At 42.9% G+C, this 15215-nt stretch overlaps 1 protein-coding gene across 1 annotated transcript in view; it reads right to left on the reverse strand.

Annotated features, from left to right (window-relative positions):
* LOC148322134 (uncharacterized) overlaps positions 1 to 15215 on the reverse strand; it is a 47592-nt gene that overhangs the window by 13746 nt on the left and 18631 nt on the right. The window contains exon 2 of the mRNA XM_088317181.1: positions 1670 to 1883. Coding sequence (XP_088173307.1) covers positions 1670 to 1737 — 68 coding nt within the window. The 5' untranslated portion in view covers positions 1738 to 1883. The remainder of the gene's footprint in view (positions 1 to 1669; positions 1884 to 15215) is intronic.

Consider the following 15215-nt stretch of genomic DNA (forward strand, 5'->3'; position numbering starts at 1 on the left):
GAGCTTCAAGCATTGGCCTTCAGAAATCACTGGGAGGGAGAGCCGTTAGCCGCTGCGTCTATGCGCGCCGCCATCTTGGAAAAAAAAAAAAAAAAAAACTCTTGAGGAGGAGCTGATTTGTTTTGGTCGGGTCCAATTTGCAGTTTTCAGCCGAGAGGAATGTTTCAGGTGTATTCGATCGACTACGGAAAAATTCCATTTGCAGCAATTTGAGGTCAGGCAGTTTGAATGCACGAGTTATGGAGAAATTAGGAAATGTGTTTGGATTTAATGAGTCATAAACATCTTGGTGCAGCTTCGGAGATATTCATAAAAAAATAAAAATAAATAAAAACAAGGCGGGGAAAAAATAACAATAAATAAATAAATTAATTAATTAAATTAAAAGTTAATGAATTAAATTAAAAATAAATAAACAAAAACATAAATAAATAAATAAAATTAAAAATAAATAAATTCATTAATTATTTAAATTATAAAGAAATAAACAAGTAAATAAATAAATAAATACATTTTTAAAATGCTTTGTGTGTATGTTTACTGTAAAGGCATATGTGAATTTTACTTGGTCAGCTGGAAACATTTTTGTTGCAAAAGATCAAAACAACACGCACATTTTTAATATGATCTGCATATCGGACCAAAATTGTGGACATGCGTGTACTCCACGAAAACTGAAACGCCCGACATGGTCACGAGGGAGTTGAATGAGTTTTTTTCTTTGCAATTTAGCACAAATATAAGACTAGGCCAAATTTTGACAAGTGATCCAAAAGCTTAAAAAAAAACAAAAAAAAAAATAACTCTTGCCTCTCTCCAGTATCTCGAACATGTTGGTCAGTTCCGGCGGGATTTCTGTAAAAATCTCGTTAAGTTGGCTAAGATAAGCCGCCCGTGGGCGATCGCTCGGCTGTGTTTTCTGACCCGGTAATGCAAAACAAAATAACCTCCGTGGCACGCCGATATGGAAGAGAAGGTAATCAAGAGCGTGGAGAATATTAGCGGAGTTGTTGCCGAGTAGGGGGAAGGGCTCGGAGGCATATCTCAAGGAAACCAGAACGGAACAAAGGCAAGCCAAGAGGAATAATTAATCCAAAGAGCTTGTTGCCTAATGGAATACATTAAAAAGACACATTTGAGCCACAATTCAAATGTCTATTTCCGTTTATATCGGGAGAATGCAGCCTGTATTTCACAAACGAATATTATTTATTATTTATTTTGTTTACCAGAAGTAGAAATGATTATTCTATTCACGATTGAATTTCCTTCCCAAATATTGCTTCCCCAACTTTGCTCCATGTGTGACCTCGCTCACCTCCCCCCGCCAGCCTCCAGGTCAGACTCCATCGGAAGAGCGACATCTAGCGATACGGAATGAAATAAATTAAATCAGAATAAATAAATTAAACTTGCTACCACATTCTAATCACGTGACAAGCGACATGAAAATTGCGATTATTGCTGACCACTAATACCATGTTTTCGTACTGATCTGACTCTTTTTTTTTTAAGTCAAAAATCATGTGAGTCATGAATCTCCTAAAAGGTCTCAGCGGGCTTCCCTGATAAAGCCTCCAAAACACGATGGCGTTCGCCCCCGACAAAGTCCAATCAGAGAAGCTCGGGTCGATCGATCACGCCGTTATCTGCGGAAGAGGAATATTACCTGGTGCCAGGACAGCCCCGCCGGGCACGCGGCGATGCAGGAGCCCGATAGCCGAGCGCGGCTGTCATCCCTCCCGGCTGATTAATGACGAGCCGGGCCCGGTGTTTAATGCCTTTAATATGGGCCGGGGACGAGGCCGCCGCACGGGTGAGACACGCCCATCTCGGTGACGGATGGAGTCACCCTCTCCTTGCCGTGCGCTCCTTCACAGACACTGTAAAAATAGACAAGCACATCATTAAAATAAATAAATAAATCAGGCTTATTTCACGCCCGCCTTTGTGCCGTGTTCACATGTGACGTGTATGCACGGCTTGAACACCAAATGACATTTCAAGTTCATGATAAAGCGAATGCGCATCAAAATATTTCTGAATGCTGACTGAGATCATCAAACAGGAGTCATGTTTTTAACGAAGCCAGCGAGCGACGAAAAGGATACAAACACGATAGCCGTGACATTTTTTTTTTTTTAACACATTCAAACGCTCGTCTCAGCCGTGAAATATCCATCCGTCCATTTTTTATAGAGTCCTCATTAGCGTTTTTTTTTTTTGCGGGCCACGTCGTAGTTACGGTTTCCGTCATAGTGCCGTCGTGACCGTGAATGCTTATAAATATACGGTTGACTTAAATTACAACAATTTAATGGATAACAATGTTTCTTATTTTAATTTTAAAGGTAAAAAAAAAAATCATCAGAGTTGTTATCAGCGAACACAATTTGCAAGAAACATGACGTCGACTCGCATCATTTGTCTTTGCTGGCCGCGTAAAATGAAGTCGTGGGCCAAATCTGGCCCTCAAGCCTGGAGTTTGACATCGGTGACCAATACCCTCATCACCAATCAAACATAAGGCACCTGCAGTGCGTATAAAAAGTCTACACCCCCCTAGTCAAATGCTATGTTTAGGGGATCTGACAATGTAACAAGTCAAAAAATATTAAAAACTTTTTTTTTTCACCTTAATGTAGCAAATCAATTGAAAAAAAATCTTTTCAAGACGGGAAGCCAAAATCAAAAACTAAGATGGTGATGGGGATTGAAAAGCAGTTGTTTTGTCTGCTCTTCCTTCTCTGATTATTCTTTTTAAAGAAAAAAATAAATAAAATTCACGGTTGGTCGCTAATGCTCGCTTCAGACTGAAAACTAAATATCGCACAACTGAGGACCACCTGTAGCTCGTTAATCTCGAGCGATTAAGTAGTCAATGATACATTTCTCGCCGTCATTTGACAGGATTTGGTTTCCAAAAACGATTGATGTGCGTTCGCGTGACCTTCCATTGCAACTTTGCAAAGGTGTCTCGGCGATGCTTCCGCCCTCCTCGCACCGAACAACGAAACAATTAGATTGTTGCAAGCCAGCGTTACCAAAACTGTCCTCCTCCTCGACTCTTCATCCACTCTCTTTTTTTTTTTTTTCTTCGCATGATATGTCTTTTACTTTGGTCCAGCCTCGCTCTCCTCCACCCACCTGCTAATTTTCACTTCTCCGCCGCCCGGTTTCTCCTTCGCTCTCACGCTTCTGGTGCTCCTTCGCTCTCTTTTCATCTCTCACCTCCTCTGCAATGTTCTCATTTAATCACCCCCTCAAGAAATGCATTCACCTCGGAACAAGCGAGTGCCCCTTGCGGGATCGCGCGCAAACGTTAGCGCGGCCAATTCCTGCGCTGCCGGGGAGGGGGCGCCGTGTCCAGTCCAGAAAATGCACACGCACACGCAAACGGCACCAAAAGATGCAGAGAGTCGGAAAAAAGACATTTCAAAGGAACAGTTTGCGAGACAAAGTGCAATTGTCCACCTAATTAATTAAAATTTATCTGAGCAGCGCTGCGCTAATTGGGCGTCATTTTTAACGACAACTACGCTTAGAGCTGCTTACAAAAAAAAAAGGGACAGCAAAAAAAAATAAAATAAAATAAATAAAAAATTGATGCCTCTTTTGTTTACCTTTTAAAGGAGGGCCAGGATTTAATTTTTTAAAAACAATACAAACGCTGAATTTTTTTATTATAAGTGGTTTTATTAATGCAATATAATGTTTAGTTTTTAAAAATCACTATGATCGTTTTGAATGTTACTATTGTCATATAGAACGTAAAATGTCATTTTGTAAAGCCTCGCGGGCCAAAATAATTTCACTGTGGCCCAAATTTGGCCCACGGGCCAGAGTTTGACACCTATGTTTTAAAGTATGAGACAGACAATATGAGAGTGTTTAAGGAGTGACGATGTCCCTATTGGACCTTCACACAATCCCCGTGATTTTATGAGCGTTCTCATTTTTATTTCCGCATCCCCGATGACAACCCCTCTTGGCAATTTGCCGTTTAAATATTCTTAGCGGCCGGGCTGGATAAAGCGGCTCTTCATCGATTTTTTGGGGGTTATTTTGTGGCTCCCAGTAACATTTAATAAAACATGTTCAGAGAGGTGCTGGACCCTGGCGCTAAGTGCTTGTTGAGTCACTCTTACATGTGTGGGTTGGATTGAAAATGTCATTTTTGCCAGCGTACACTTCTGGTGCGAGACGCTCTCCCGCTGGGAGTCGTCCGGGAGGTAAACAGGAAGGCGGGGCCATGGTGGGATTGCGCTGCCCCCCTCTCGGACGGGGTTTTGTGAATTATCAGCTCTCCCAAGAGCTTGCGACGGCTTTGAGCTTGTTAGCCGAAGCACAAGTTTGCATGAGATCCACGACGCTCCCTCAGAGTTGAGATTCTTTTAATATACGCTCACAATTTATTCACGTACACTTGGATAATCAAATGAGATCCAGTCGAGGAGCTTTAAAGGGAAAAGAAAAGATTCGTAATGACTCATTAAAATAGAACAGACCCAAGAAAAAAAATAAATAAATAAAAATATATAAAAATCGAGATTTATTTAGAGTATTTTCTCAACTACAGAGCGCCCCCTAGTGGTGAAAGAAAAATCCACAGAAAAGCCGCACGGTTCAAAATCGAGGAAAAAAGTAGCGGCTTATAGTCCGGAAAATACAATAAGTTGTTTTTTTTTTTTCTATCTGAAGTTGTTCTAAAACTACATCAAAAATGTTTGTTTTGAAGCCAACAAGGATAGGAGTGTGAAACTTCACACATCCCGGGCTTTGACCTTTTCTGCAGGCGGCAAAAAAAGGTCGCTCTTAAATCTCTTTGGACCATCCTGCTGTACCTAATCATTTGGCACTTTAGCTTATAGGAATTTATTTATTTATTTATTTATTTGTCTTCATATTATAATGCATTTCTTTCGCACCTCCCACAAAGGGCAAAAAAGTTCCCGCTGCTGCCCACTCCCACCGCCGCCCGAATCCCATCTGTGCATTTATTTACACACGAGACGCACACCCATCGTTGAGATCTAAACAAACGCGCGCTTTCATGCCCGGATATAAGCGAGTACGATTTCATATGCGAGCGCAGAGGAACATATTTAAATGTAAGAAATATGTCATGTAGATTTCACACGCTAGCGAACACGCTCAAGGCGAGTCTGTAAGTTACAGCGTGCGCAGCCGACGTGAACGAGGACATGCTCCACGCAGACAATCGAGATCAAAATGAAAAGCCCCGTTCGGAATATTATGACCACCGAGTGCCGTCGGTGTCCTCATCAGAATCACTCGTCGTCGTAAAAAAATGGAGCGGAATAATGAAACGCTCAAGTCTTACGACGCTTGTATGAGTGGCCAAACCACTTTGCACATCCCGCTAGAATAAGCCTCTTAAAATGTCGTTCCGTCGTTTTATAATTCTTTTCATGATTGGATCGATGGCAAAGCGAGTCATTTTTTTTCCCACGTTCGTATATTGTTTATTTATTGAGGTGATGATTCATGAATGTGAAGTTAGGGTTTTAAATTAAAAAAAAAAAATAAAAAATCTAAATCTAAATCTAAAATGGGGAAAGTCTCACAAGGCTCTTAATTATGACTTTGCAAGTGGCAAACGGCGTTTTTGAAAGCGCTGTTGTGATCCTCGTCTAGAAGTAGCTAATCGAAGCGTACGAGCACGCCCGGCTTGATCCAGCACAATGTAATGAATGTGAGAAGCTCTCGGCTCCCAAGCGATGGATCATAACAATGATCATCGTCGGGCAAGGAATGAAGGTGCTTCTTTCAAAACAGGAGGAGGGGGGGCGGAGGGGGGCAGAAGTGTGGTAATTATGCCGCTGTAATAGAGTTGGTGCCTAGCGAGATCCTAATGAGCTTACTGAAGTCGACCATTGAGAATTGATTCAAGAGAAGAATAAGAGAAAAAAAAAAAAAAAACAGTCGAGGGGCAACGGAGGTAAGCCCGACGTCCACGATTGTGCGTTGGACTGACAGGGAAGCCAACACACAAAGATATTGCCCCCCCCCCCCCGGAGCTTGGAATATAATAATAGTGCTCAACATCTTTTACGCGACACAACCCTTTCATTGCACTGTCACCTGTCGGGAGGAAGGCGTCTAATCACACATTGAGAAGAAGATATGCGGGTGTGCGTTTCGTGCAACGCTGCACAAAAAGAAGATCAAATTTTCCACGTCAGGGGAAAAGAACGGGATGCGTTTTCATGGTTAGGGCAAAAAGAAAAGAAAAGATGCTCAAGCGATGAACAGGCGGGCTAACCGCCCTTTCTCATGACCAAGCCTCAAAATGAAATTAGGCTCCGCCCACATAACATAAACGACAAATCGGCATTTTTCGATCAGCATACTTGATTCTGGCTCATTTAAGTGAATTCTCTAAAAGGAGCCCTGGAATTTGCCTCATAAAATGCCGCTTTAAAACAAAATGGACGACTTCCTGTTCGGTTTCAGGGGCGGAAAATCTTTTCCAACTTTCCAGAAGTGCGACTAAGTGCGTTTTGTCAGTGCAGGTTTCATAAAAAAAAAAAAATGCATAATACACAATACGGTGAAATTTAAAAAAAAAACAACTCAAAATTTCAATCCTACGTAGTCACTCTGCGCTAGCAAATATTTTAACACAGTAGCAAGAACAGGCCGGTTCCGAAAATTTACTTTCGGAATGGACTAGTTCGCGGAGTGGCGTAAGAAAATGAAGTCATTTTGCTGACCGCTGTAGTTCATCTTTGACATTTTATTTTTTAAATAGTTTTTTATTTTTGTATTTTAACTCATGGCTTTACTACCACGTTAGCATAAATTAGCAAGAGGCTAAGTTACGTTCCAACAAACTGCATGTCTAAATTCGGGTTACGTCACGCTATGGGAATGAAACTGGGACGCAAAAAGGGGACTCCCTGCAATATGTGCTGAGCTTTACTCGGTTGAACTCCCATTTTAAAACAAGTCGGTTATTTTCCGTAATGCTAACATGTGATGCTAGCTTGGCTTATTCTATCATGGCTGCTTTTTAGCTGTGATGTGTTACACACCTCAGGCACTTGCTGGTTGTCGTTATTCAAATGGACTTTTTTTTAGGACAGTGAATGACCCTGCTGTGTTTTTGCACCTTGTGCCAAAAAAAAAACAGACGAGGTATGTTCGAAAGGTGAATCCCCTCGCTTTTAACAGATCAGACAGCGGAAGAGCAGGCTTTCAGGCTCAATTTTCACACATAGTTCACTCTTCAAGTGCGCTTTCAGCTTTTTACACATTTTTTCTTCATTACCAACTTCACTTTTCGCTCATCCCCCATGAACTTACATTCGCTTACAATTTAGGCAAGGAAAATGAGAAACGCGAATGGCGTGCCGAAATGATGCCGCCAGGCCATTCACACTTGTTTACCAATTCCTAAAACTCAATAAAAATGCTTTTCTCCAAGCAGCAAGGACATAAAAAAAAAGAAAAAGACGAGCCTTTAATAGTTTTTCAGCAACCAAGGCTTATAACTTAATCCTCGATGACACGTTTTGGAGTAAGTGTAAAGCTTAGGAAGCATTTCAGTGGCTTTATCAGTGGCTTTGCTGCACACAAGTCGTATCCACTCCACATCGGCAAACACCCTCAAATGCCCCCCCCCCCCGTGCCCCCAAACGTCCTTCCTGCATGTCCCTTGCCTCAAGCTCACTCGTTTCAAATATGCACAGCTGCAAAAGAAAATCGATGATGAAATCAGGTGTGAGGGTGTTTGTGTGTGCGTGCGAGGGGAGAGTTTAACGCAACGTGTCCATCGTGAACACAACATGCGCTTCCACTCTCGGCCGCTAATTGACTTTCACTGCTCACGTGACCGTGCCCAAAACGTGGAAGTGACCAAAATGGTCAGTCAATAATCGGACGCTGCCAGTGGTGGGCGGTCAAGGCCTGCAACGCCTTCTCTGCTGGCCTTAGATAAGAAATCATGATCATATTCTTCACATTGATGTCATATTATATCTTAGCGATTAAAGTTTTAGGTGGGAGTTTTTATCCAATCAGAATTCAGATAGATCATGTTGCTAGGCAGATTTCATGACACGAGTAGCACGCACGATTTGTCCGAGGCCTTCAGATGCAATCGCGCGGGTGTCGGTTCTGCGTCTCAAGGGAGCTTTTACTGTTGACAGACAGTTGCGATAGCCAATCAGATCACGAGTTGATGACAGTAAGGCCTTCACAAAAGTGATGAAGTTTTAACATGAAAACCTTTGCAGCCATATAAATCTGATCATGTGACCTCGTGACACACACACCAAGGGCGGTTTGCGAATTGAGTGGTTCACTTTTGTTTCCAATTGGAACCGAAAACATTGCCAGTAGAGTTGATGAAGGCTTTATGACGCTGACATTTAGCGTCTAAAATAAATAGTAGTTGAGAACTTGAAGGTGTCACGAAATGGTTTCGACTTTTGAATATAGCAACTTAATATTTGCTAATTAACAGTGACAAAATTATCCTTTCAGCGACGGCCATCGGAGTACCGCCAGTAATTGTATTTCACGTTGCGAAATGCTGGAGAAAATTGCTGTGAGCAAGCCGAAAGCGTTTCCGGAGAAGAAAAAGAAAAAAAAAAGAAAGCAGGTGACACAGCACTATTATTATTGCAGTGCTTTGTATTTTTTGGGCCCCGTGATATATTACCTTTTAGGGCAATTTCTGTCGGATCTCTGGTCTAATTAGCCGACTAATTCATCTCACTGGCGATGTTGTTTGGATAACAAAGCAAGTCTCGCAGGCGGGCGGGCGGGCGGGAGCGTAGGCGATTTGCTATTCATGTGGCTGCAATAACTGGCGGTTGCCAACAGAGGTCAGAGATGACTTCAAAGCTTTTTAAATCGGAAGACTGCTCCTTCACGGTGATGCATTTATCATAATTGGGCAGATTCGGGTGGGAGGAGGTCAGTTTAGTCTTTTGCTATTTAAGTTAAATAAATAAATAAATAAATTATATAAATATAAATAAAGAAATATAAATAAATAAATAATACAAATAAATTAATGATTTAATAAATAAATAAAGCAAATTAAATAATACAAATAAATTAATGAATTAATAAATAAATAATTAAATACATAATTAAATAAATAAAGTAAATAAATAATAAAAATAAATTCTATACAAAATTCTATACACTGTAGCCCTAATTATATAATGAAAAAACTTTTTTTTATTATTTATTTTTTTAAACTTTACATAAAAAAGAAGTCACGTGTAGCATAATTGTCCGGAGCCTTTGCCATGAAAATAAACTCAGGTACATCTTATTGCCACAGATCATGATTGGTCGCATAGTTGACAATGCATAAAAAAAAATTAAATATGGTCAAAATAAATTGAAAAAGTGACAAAGTTGAAAACTTTCGTGAGGTGCTGCGTTTGGTTTCCTCCGAACATGATTGTCTGGCATTCTCGCCTAACAGTTGAATTTTCGTCGCATGGGTTTTTGGGCAAAGTCCAGACAAGGAGCCGATTCCATCTGGCCATTCTACCGTACACGCCTAAATGGTGTTGTTTGTTTTGTGGTGAGAAAAAAAAAAAAAAAAGAATTCAGTCCATTTTTGGAATAAAGCTATGTGATAATATGTCGCCAAAGTGAATCCTTTCCTGATGCATTCCAAGTTCAAGTTAATAGCAACGCATGAACGATTAGACAACAGCGGCTCAAGTGCAATGAAGTGGAGCGTTATTATTTTGGTAAACTGAAGGCGTGTGGGAGCGCTCGAGGATGGTGGCTATCAGGGAGCAAGCAAAGCCCGGTTTACACGTCGACGCATCGAGCCGCTGAAGCGTGTTGCTATAGAAGCGAGGGCAGGTTCTATTTTTTTTTTCTCTTTTTAATGAAAAGGGACATCACACACCTACACATAAAAGAAGTGTTCACTTAATGCGCTCCTGAGGGACCGGCTCACCGCAGCACACACCATTCAGCTCCCCCAATCATTGCCCCCCCCCTCCCTCCCATCGCCCCTCCTCCGCCTTCTCCACTTCATCCTTTCAATCATTGACGTTGTTGCTCCATTTTTTGCAGGTGCAGGCTGTATAAATTAAAAAAAAAAAAAAAAGACCTGAATTGAATAATTCATCCGATTTGATTTTATTGGGCTGTTAAAATGTCCTTTTAGAATGAGTCTTTCTGTTCCCCTCAGCGCAAATCTTTTTTGTTTCTCATCCAAGATTTTGCATAAAAGTGCACGCTTAAATTAAATTAGGAAACAACCTTATTGTTGTATATTGAATAACACGAACGGCACCAAATCAAGGAAACAACTCAAACGTTTTGAGACTTTGGACTTTTTTTTATGTCCCACCACAACAACGCGTTTGGAATAAAACGGACAATTGAAGACTTGACTAATTGCTGTTTACCATTTTAAAAAAAATATACATATTTTATGTATATACAGGAACTTCAAAGTATTTGGACAAATATTTGGATCATGTTTATACTAGTGGTACGAGGACGCCCTCTAGTGGTACACAAAAGAAAGTATTTCCGTGACAACAGCACGAAATGTATCTTGGTACATTCCTCCCCAGCTAAATCTCAAACGGATGCATCCTTGATTCAAGCTAGCAGACAAGAACAACATCGGGGTAAATTAGTTTATGCGTACTTCCAATTAGAAGAGCGCTTGAGCCACGACTGATGTTTCACGAGATCACAAGGACGTAAGAACGGTCCAAAAACATTTGTGGGGAGAAACCAACCAATCCAATAAAAACACTGAATTAAAAACCAGCTCGGATTTAATTAGAACGCCTTTGATTTTCATGAAGCTTTGCGCTGGATCCCGGCCACCCGCCCCACGTTTGGAGTTTGACCTCGAGCGCTTTGGAGTGCGCCCACAGGTTAAAACGCTATTCATGAGACGCTCACGTCTCGCCATTTATAGAAGCACTTTGCCCACTTCGGCGCAGTCTACTTGAGGGAGGGCTACTTGTTTGACATAACCTTCTTGAATAATCATAATTTGTATAATTGCATGCAAATGTAGCAACGGTTTGCAGTCTTCTTGAGGCAAGACTCATGTTACGAAAGGGAGGCAGAGTTGGACCTTTTGCCTCCTAGTGGAAGATCATTTATTGATTCAGTCTGTGTCATATGTGAGATGACCGATAGTTGACCGACTTGAATCAATCCCCCTCATAATGGCATCATTTATGACACCACGGCTGGACAAATAATGAAGAGAAAGAAGCAAGCGAAGCAGTAACCTCAGCGCTGTCTATTTTTGTGACTCTGATGATTTCATGTGAATACGTTTCAACCTCGTCATTTTGTCACGCTGCAGTTTCAGCAAAGGTGACATCCATCCATTATTAATGATTGGCCGGCGCCCGGTACGATACATCACCTGTGCCCTTAACATGGCTAATTACACTTTTATGGGCGATAAGTAAGCGGGACAAATGAACTGTCTGCACTTGCATTGCGTCATGCTAATTACCGCAGGAAGCCAGATGCTAATTAGTTTTATGACCATCCATATGTTGGCTTTTAACTCATTCACTAATAGCCGAGCAAAAAAAAAAAAAATGCATGTTTGACGTCTTTAGCCGTCAATGGCAGTAAATGAGTTAATATTACCCCAGAACCGGCAATTCTGTAGTCGGTATTCCAAATGTGATCAAATATATTCATGACTACAAGAGGACGTTTACTTTGATGGAAGCCACTTGCGTCCGGATAGAAAGACGTATCGAGAGCAGACAAGCCAACGATGGGCAATAGTTCAATGAGGCTCACAGATCTTGGCCAAGTCACTTCCTGGTGACACAAGAAGCGCCAGCCAATGACAGATGACCACGCGACTGTCTGCAGGGATAGAGGTCAACTGAATTAACTGCTTCCTTCGAGAGGAGCAGAGAACTCGCGGAGCTATTAAAACAAAGATTGCGAGAAAGAGAACGAACAAACAGAAAGTGCGTTTCCGCCGATTGGAGCCGGTGCATCTCTAGCTCGGATCAGCGCTATCTTGATGTCGTCCAAGTCTTCAAAAAAGGATCCCCGTTGATTATTTGAAAGAGGAGCGAGGGCAAAAAGAATTGGATTGGAATGAAGCCAGGTCAGCTGAAAAGCAGTTCTCCTTGGCCAGGAACTGTCAGATGCTCAGGGAATTGTGAGCGTTGTCATGGTGACGCAGCCACGAGTTATACTTTGGAGACTTGCTTGGTGGAAAAGGCCGTCTAAATCCCGGCTTTCAAAGCAAACATAAAAAGGTTTCATGATTTTTTTTTTCCCCTCAGTGAAGCGAGTCACGCATTTGGGATTGCTCGATTTGGGCAGAAGTGCACCACTGCTCCCGAGGGCCATTCCACTTTAATCTAAAAAAAAAAAGATCGTCATAAAAGACGGTCATCTTTTCTCAAATGTACACCAATTACCATTGTTTCAGTGGTCTGAATAATATCTTTCCCAGCAGAGATTCTGCCACCGTGCATTTTCAGTCTTCTTCTGAGACCAAGGAACCCCGTCGAAGGGCGGCTGCGTCGCCAGGATTTAAGGTCCCTGTTAATCCGCTGCCTTTGTGGTTGTGGCGGTAAAACACATTTCCGTGCTCATGATCTGTAGCAGCCAGCTTTGGTATGTGGCTTAAGCTCACAGCAACAAGGAAGTAAAGAGACCACCATTTCTTTCTTTCCATGTGAAAGATTTTTTTTTTTTTCACGGTGCCATACTGTTGGACGCGTGTATTTTGGGGATTAGTGGCTTAATCGACCCTGTAATGGGGAGATCAGACTGGCATAGAAGCATGGAACGAAACACACACACACACACGCGTTGACACTTAACTCATTCACTACAACAAGCCGAGTTAAAAAAAAAAAAATGGATCTTTGACGTCTTTAGCCGTCAATGGTATTGAACAAGTTGACCGTACCCCCCCCCCCCCATTTACGCAAACAAACGCTCACATCTTGACTTTATTGAAACCACGAAGCTGTCATCACATGCTCGCAGTAAAGTCAAAGGCCACCGCTGCGTCGGAAAGCAGCTCGCTCTCACCGGGTTCGGTGTACGGCATGTACACACACGGAACACTAATAACCTCATACGTCTTCCCCTCAACCGCCAGAAAATGGACTCTCGCGCGCCGCATAGTGTATTAAAGTCGGCTGGACACTTTGCCACCACCCACAGCTCCCATATAGGGAATATGCCGCAGCTGCACGCTAGACCGGGGTCTCTCCAGGGGGGGGTCGGCGTATTGTCTCAATGAACAATGAGCACTCTGGCTAATGCTTGTGCGGACTCCAGAGGTCACACCGCTGAGTCACCCGCCATGAATTTACAGCAGCGCACGTCCATCTCTTTTCTGGCGCCGAACAGCCCAAATGCTTGGCGTTTTTTTTTTTCGTTTTGTTTTTTTTTTACCCGTTCCCGCCAACTGGTGTACCGACTGGTTTGAGTTGGAGGACGGAGACGTAATCCGCGTGTTATCTCGCAAACAGCGTCGTTTATGGAATCCGGTGCAATGCGGCTGATAAGATGAACAAACAGTTGGGATCATTAGAGCGGAGATATTGTGTAATCACGGCTCTAATCTTCCCCTAATCCCAACATCGGCAAACCTGCCAGTGCCGGCCGGCAAAGCGCGCGCGCGCCGATACGCCAGCCCAGTGGGCAGGCGCTCGGTTCCAAATGCTCAAATAACATCCAAGTTCGGCAGCATAAACTCTCGAAAAGTGTGGCCGGCGTTCCATTTCAGTTCCATAGCGTTTGGTTGAATGAGGATCACAGGATCGCAAGATAGCACCTGGACTGGTCGCCATCCAATCGCAGAGCAAGCGTGGATATGGTGTGCGGCGTGCAAAAATTACAAGCACGCATTCTGCTTAGTATTGCGGCAAATGAATTAAGCAGCAAAATGCACCATTTTTTATTTTTTATAATGATGGTGAACAGATCATCACCTGCACGCCATTTCATATGAACACCGCCAAGTCATTACAACACATTCGCGCAGTCTGACACACAGACGGTTGTTTTCCGCTCATCTAATCACAGGCTTTGTGCACACAGCCAGCTCAAAAGAAGAAAAAATGAAATCAATACTCGCCAGTTAGAAAAAAAAACAAAAAAAAAACAATTCCTTTCATCCCGATATATACCCCCCCCCACCCGTATTGCTCACCACTCCTTTCTATGGCTGAAATTGGCAGCTTCCTGATCTCAGAGGTAGTCCACTCGCACTTGCAGCCCCCCCCCCCTCGCTGATCTCTGCCGGTGCCATGCCTGTGAGGCTGATCAATTCCAATAATAAGACATTTTCCCAGGATGCTCATCTCCTCTCTGTGACCCACGCCGATGCCCCCTGGGCCCGGCCCGAGCCCCCAATCCTGGAAGCTGACTCCGATGCACCTGGAGGTCATCCCGGGCCCTTGCATTTATTTGATAGGCAGTCTTGGATTCGTCTTGGCTGGCTCAGCCGCCCCCGAGATATAAAAAACATCGAGGAGCGGAAGGGAAAAAAGGATAAGAGGCTCTGTGGGGGGGAAATATGCAGAGATGTAGATGCTGTCGAATCGAATGGATCCAATCTGGCATCTTTTCTTCTCTAATGGGGAACTAAAGCAAACTGGATTGGAGATGGGCAACGAGAAGGGCCATCGTTCCCATGTCTCGCCGGAAATGCGAGGAAGACATGAAGAGGCAGCCTGTTTTTATTTTGCTTTTTTTTTTCCTTCAAAGTCCTTGGCACAATTAAAATGCTGCCGGCGTGCCAACGAAGCCTGTTTGTAATTAATTGAATTGACAGACGCGGCCTGCAAGACAAAGACGAGCGAGAAAGGTGTCAGCGGTGAGAGAAAAGAAAAACTCTTTATGACTCGCCTTTTTTACATGTTAAATATATAGAAGCCGTGTTTGGTCGCCGTAGATTGTTTTATTTATTTGAAGATGGGGGCTTAATGAGATCCCAGCGGTACTACAACAACTACCAATGTGGAAAGAAGAGGAAGACAACGTCAGGAACGAAGAGGGCGGGGGCGGGATGACAAGCAGAATGGATCCAGATAAGAGCAGTGGCGGAATATCGGAGGATACGCAGAAACAATTCCAACGGCGACCCAATAACGGTCCTCGTGCCGAGCTCAACAGTTGCTTATTGATAAACGTCCCCCGTGAGCCACCAGATTGCTCGAGCCCGGCCCGGCGCGAGAGCG

The sequence above is a fragment of the Idiotropiscis lumnitzeri genome, chromosome 15 (assembly GCF_059441095.1).
Source record: "Idiotropiscis lumnitzeri isolate Australia: NSW breed Sydney's pygmy pipehorse chromosome 15, RoL_Ilum_1.0, whole genome shotgun sequence".
NCBI lineage: Eukaryota > Metazoa > Chordata > Actinopteri > Syngnathiformes > Syngnathidae > Idiotropiscis > Idiotropiscis lumnitzeri.